This window comes from Oratosquilla oratoria, chromosome 1, assembly GCF_046742065.1.
Source record: "Oratosquilla oratoria isolate Oo_2021 chromosome 1, ASM4674206v1, whole genome shotgun sequence".
Taxonomy (NCBI): domain Eukaryota; kingdom Metazoa; phylum Arthropoda; class Malacostraca; order Stomatopoda; family Squillidae; genus Oratosquilla; species Oratosquilla oratoria.
Window position 1 is genome coordinate 61,937,718 of NC_134777.1, and position 5,000 is coordinate 61,942,717.

The window sequence follows — 5,000 nt, forward strand, 5'->3', positions numbered from 1 at the left end:
GTTCTAATTCTTATCGCGGCCCAGAATGGTTTCTGGATTTGATTATATATACTGTATACTGTACATACACACACACACGCATACACACACACACACACACACACGCACACACATACACACGCACACACACACACACACACACACACACACACACACACACACACACACACACACACACACACACACACACACACACACACACACACACACACACACACACACACACACACACACACACACACACACACACACACACACACACACACACACGTGCGCGCGCGCGCATTACTAGTAGATCGGTCATACGAGCTCTGAGCTCTTATTCGGGAGGTTATTAACTGTCGATCACGAGTCCAACACGTGATCCAAGACCATGGTGAATCATCGTGAATCACACACAGGCAGACTTCCGACCTAGTCTTGATTCGGGGACCGTCGTCCGAAGAATCTTGTCTGTTGCGCTTGTTTGGCATCTCAAACAACCTCCCACCCCCACTTCGTGGCTTGACACTTAGTTCTTGGCCCTGGTGACATGCCGAGGCATTTCCACCTTTCTTTACGTTTGCAAGACAAACACTTGTCACTAGAGGAAGTGTTGCTGTCTCTCTCGACAGCTGGGTCCTCAAATTCTTGTCCACCTGTTATCAAGCCATTGTAGGTAGATTAAGCTAAGGTGTCAGTAGAAGCTCCGCCTCTCGTCTTCATCCCACAAGCCGACCAATCACGTGAGGCCGTGGGGAGTGAGGGTGGAGCGAGTGTCCAGTTTCATGCACCATTTACCTTACTCCATACACCAACTAATCATACGATAAGATAATGCCGGATCCTTTATTGCCATCTCCGCATGATATAGCTACAGGAACATGTAGTTGCTCTCTTCATACTGTATACCTTCTGGATATGTTATCTCTGTGAAAGGCTAGTGCCAGAATAATCTATTTATCTTTGTATTACCCTCTCCTTATCATTATAGTAAATTCAAGACAGTATCCGTCGTCTTTTAGGACGAATAAAGTCGTCTGGCGTTTGCTATAACGTTATATAGTGTGCCCACGAAATATAGGCCCCAGTTGTATTATTGTCATTATAAGCAACGTCAACCAAATAAAGAAGTCTTTCCTCACAACATTGCTTCTGATGTCGTCTAAAAATACCTTCGTGATGTTAAACAGTAATATGAGATTATTTTGTGGTTTACATTCGTTTTCTATGGGAGATATAAAGAAAACGGATTCAGCTAATCAGAAACGACTTCAGGAAAGAAAGCGGGGTTTAGGGGAATAGTTAGTCGGATGAGATTGTTAATTGGTTCAGTTTTCAACAAGAGAACAGTGCCCTTATACTCAACGCTTTTTTGTTGTGTGAAATTGTGCATTTGGCTGCAGTGCATCTATGAATAAATTGTGAAAGTTTTGTATTTCTTGTATAAGGGGAATGCAATGAAGATGTATGCTACCAAAATTAAACTGCCAAATATCTTATATAAATCCTATCTACAACATAAGAACATAAGAATGAAGGAGACTGTAAGAGGCCATAAGGCCTACACAAGGCAGTTCCATGTCCATTACCACCTGTCATCCCCATCCATAAAGTTGTCTAACCTTTTCTTAAAGCCACCAATAGTCTCAGTGCTCACTACATGGTTACTAAGTCTATTCCATCAGTTGAACATTCTATTTGTAAACCAATTCTTGCCTATTTCCTTCTTAATATCTAAATTTGTCCAACAATGTAGGGCCCTTCTCGTAGGACGAGACAACTTTAAAAAAAAAAAAAAAAAAAATCTACAAATTATACCTTACCAATTATACAACGTAAGCAAAACATTTGGAACTAGCAAAGTTTCAAGTATGACATCCTTATGATGATGAAGTGGGCGGAGACTATATGTCAGTCTGGCGCGAACGGGCTTTAGTGGGAGGAGCTACGTCCCTTTCTTCTACGAGTAACTGTTCTCAGAGTAAGAGACGAAAAAACAGCGACTCAAGTGGCACTCGGAGTATGTGTGGTATCCTAGCCTCGCTCGTCACTTGTTACCCAAGGAGGAGCCATCATGAAATACGTGGCACTTATTAATTGGATGCCTTTGAGTGCCTCATATTCGAGCGCGAGCAATTACTCAAGTACGACTTAACGTCCTGTGTGGCACTCCTCACACAGGAATATAGGAGGGGTAAGAGGAGATGGAGAGGGGGAAGAAAGGAGGGAAAGGGAGGGGGAAGTTGAAAGGAAGGAGAAAGGGGAGGAGGAAGATAATAAGAACTGGAGGAGGAGGAGGAGGCGAAATGGAGGAGAATAAGAAGTAAGTGGAGGGAAAAGGCGAGGGGGAAAGGAGGTAGAGGAACGAGTTTAGGGGAGGGAGGGAGGGAGGAAGGGAGGGAGGGAGGGAGGGAGGGAGAGAGAGAGAGAGAGAGAGAGAGAGAGAGAGAGAGAGAGAGAGAGAGAGAGAGAATAAACCTCAGCAATCTCCTCCATCTCTTTATCTCCCACATGATCTCCGTGTTCCCATGTAAATAAACATGGCCGACTGTGACCCTTGGTCTTCAGGAGGTTTCCCTCAGCCGATGAAAAAATCGCCAGAGATCAAGAGGAGCACAATGCATAATGTAACGACTTGCTGGAAGGGGGAAGGGGGGGAGGAGGAGGGGGAAGAGGAGGAGGGGTAGGGGAGGGGGGGAAGGGGGTAAAAGATTAATCGAAATACTCTCCTTCTCCTTCCAGACCTCCACCCGTTCCTCAGATTTGATGTGTTTTTCCTGATATGTATATGTAACCGCCCCACTCCTCCTCCTCCTCCTCCTCCTCCTCCTCCTCCTCCTCCTCCTCCTCCTCCTCCTCCTCCTCCTCCTCCTCGAAGGCTCAGCATGCAACAGGTCCTCCTGAACAGCCGCACTGGTGCAAGGTAACAGGAGAGCGACAGTTGCAAGAGTAATGTTGCCGTTGCTTCGAAACACGAGTCTCAGGGTTGAAACCAAGAGGTCAGCGGGAGGCCGCCAAGAGAGATAAGTTCTTCTGGGGGGGGGGGGAAACCTCGAAGGATCAGAAACCACAACCGATAACACTGGAGCTCCGTGGTATGCTTGCTTATCCTCAGGTTGATTCACCAGGATGCTCTCGGACCACGTGCTTGACCCGTGACCGATAGCTATTATACTTCCCGAATGAGAGCTCAGGTTCAGTCTCAGGGTAATGATTCGATATTAGTGGAAGCTTTCATACCGAGGGTGGAGCACGAGGTCGATACCGTAACGTGGCAACCCTCGACGTTAACCACTATACTACGAAAGCTATCTCTGTGTGCGCGCGTTCTTGTGTGTCTGTACGCGTGTGCGTGTATGTGTACATGCATGTGTGTGTGCAAATATGGCTGCATGCAAGCATATGTGTACGTGTGTATATGTGTGTGCATGTGTCTGGTGTACGCGTATGTCTCTATCTGTATGTCTACGTGAACACACATGCACTTGAACGCACGCAAACTTAAAAAAAAAAAAAAAAAAAAAAAAAAAAAAAAAATCCAAGAAACAAGACATCGCTCTTCCACTTACCATAAGGTATACACCGGGGCAGGATCCCGTGCCAAAGGTTCCCCTTGCAGAAGAGCCTAGCCGAAGAAGGGTCGCTCAGGCGGTACCCGAAGTCGCACTCGTACACGGCCTCTGCGTAGACGTTGTGGGGTGGGGCAGGGTAGGTCACCCTGTGGGGGCAAAAAGGGGCAACATTGGTCATCATAGGTCATCGTTTGCGAAGGTAGGCGGGCATCAGCTCTGTGAGTATCAAGCGGTACGTTTGTTATTGCTGTTATTATTGTTTTTATTAGTTATTTTATTATTATTATTATTATTATTATTATTATTATTATTATTATTATTATTATTATTATTATTATTATTATTGTTATTATTATTATTATTATTATTATTATTATTGTTGTTATTATTATCATTATCATTATTATCATCATTATTATCATTATTATTATTATTATTATTATCATTATTAATCATTATTACTATTATTGTTATCATCATCATCATCATCATCATCATCATCAATCATTATTATTATTATTATTATTATTATTATTATTATTATTATTATTATTATTATTATTATTATTATTATTATTATTATTATTATTATTATTATTATTATTATTATTATTATTATTATTATTATTATTATTATCATTATTATTGCTGTTATTGTTATCATGATGATGATCAAAGGTGGAGCCCAGGTACCCCCTCCTCATCCGACCTATCACTCCCTCCACATGATGTACCTCACAAAAACTCCTTCCCCTCCTCCTTTTCCGCCTCCTTCGCCTCGATGTCCTCCTTGTTCTCCTCCTCCTCGTCCTTCCCCTCTCCTTCTTATTGTCCTTCTCCTCCTACTCTTCCTCCTCTTTGACTTCCTCCTCCTACTCCTCCTCCTCCCTCGGTTTTACGGGACCTCGGTGTGATTACCGGTCTTTCCCATGTGTCTCCCTGACCTCCTTCCTCCCCTCTCTCGCACCCTCCGTCCTTCTCTCTCTCCCTTCCTCCCTCCCTCCCTCCTTCCCTCCCTCATCACTTTCCTTCCATCATTTCTCTGCCTTTCTATCCCTTCCTCCCTTTCTCTTTCTCTTCTCCTTAGCCAAGCCAAGCCAAGCCAAGCCAAGCCAAGCCAAGCCAAGCCAAGCCAAGCCAAGCCAAGCCAAGCCAAGCCAAGCCAAAGCCAAGCCAAGCCAAGCCAAGCCAAGCCAAGCCAAGCCAAGCCAAGCCAAGCCAAGTCAGGCCAAGCCGAGCCAGGTCAAGCTGAGCCAAGCCAAGCCAAGCCGAGCCAACCACGCCAAACGAAGCAAAGCTGAGCCTAGCCAAGCTAAGCCAAGCCACACTCCATTCTTTGTGTTAGCAAAACGATTAAAGGCAAAGGTTATCGCTGGAGACGTCTGGCGAGGGAGTCGGGTGAAGAGGGAGAGAACGTGGGAGGGAGGGAGGGAGGGAGGGAGGGAG

General features: G+C 44.8%; 1 protein-coding gene across 11 annotated transcripts in view; it reads right to left on the bottom strand.

The window, feature by feature from the left end:
- Positions 1 to 5,000, bottom strand: part of LOC143032379 (uncharacterized) — an 851,065-nt gene that overhangs the window by 123,580 nt on the left and 722,485 nt on the right. For all 11 annotated transcript variants that reach the window (XM_076197275.1, XM_076197470.1, XM_076197416.1 and 8 more), the window contains exon 9: positions 3,552 to 3,700. In XM_076197275.1, the coding sequence (XP_076053390.1) occupies positions 3,552 to 3,700 (149 nt within the window). The remainder of the gene's footprint in view (positions 1 to 3,551; positions 3,701 to 5,000) is intronic.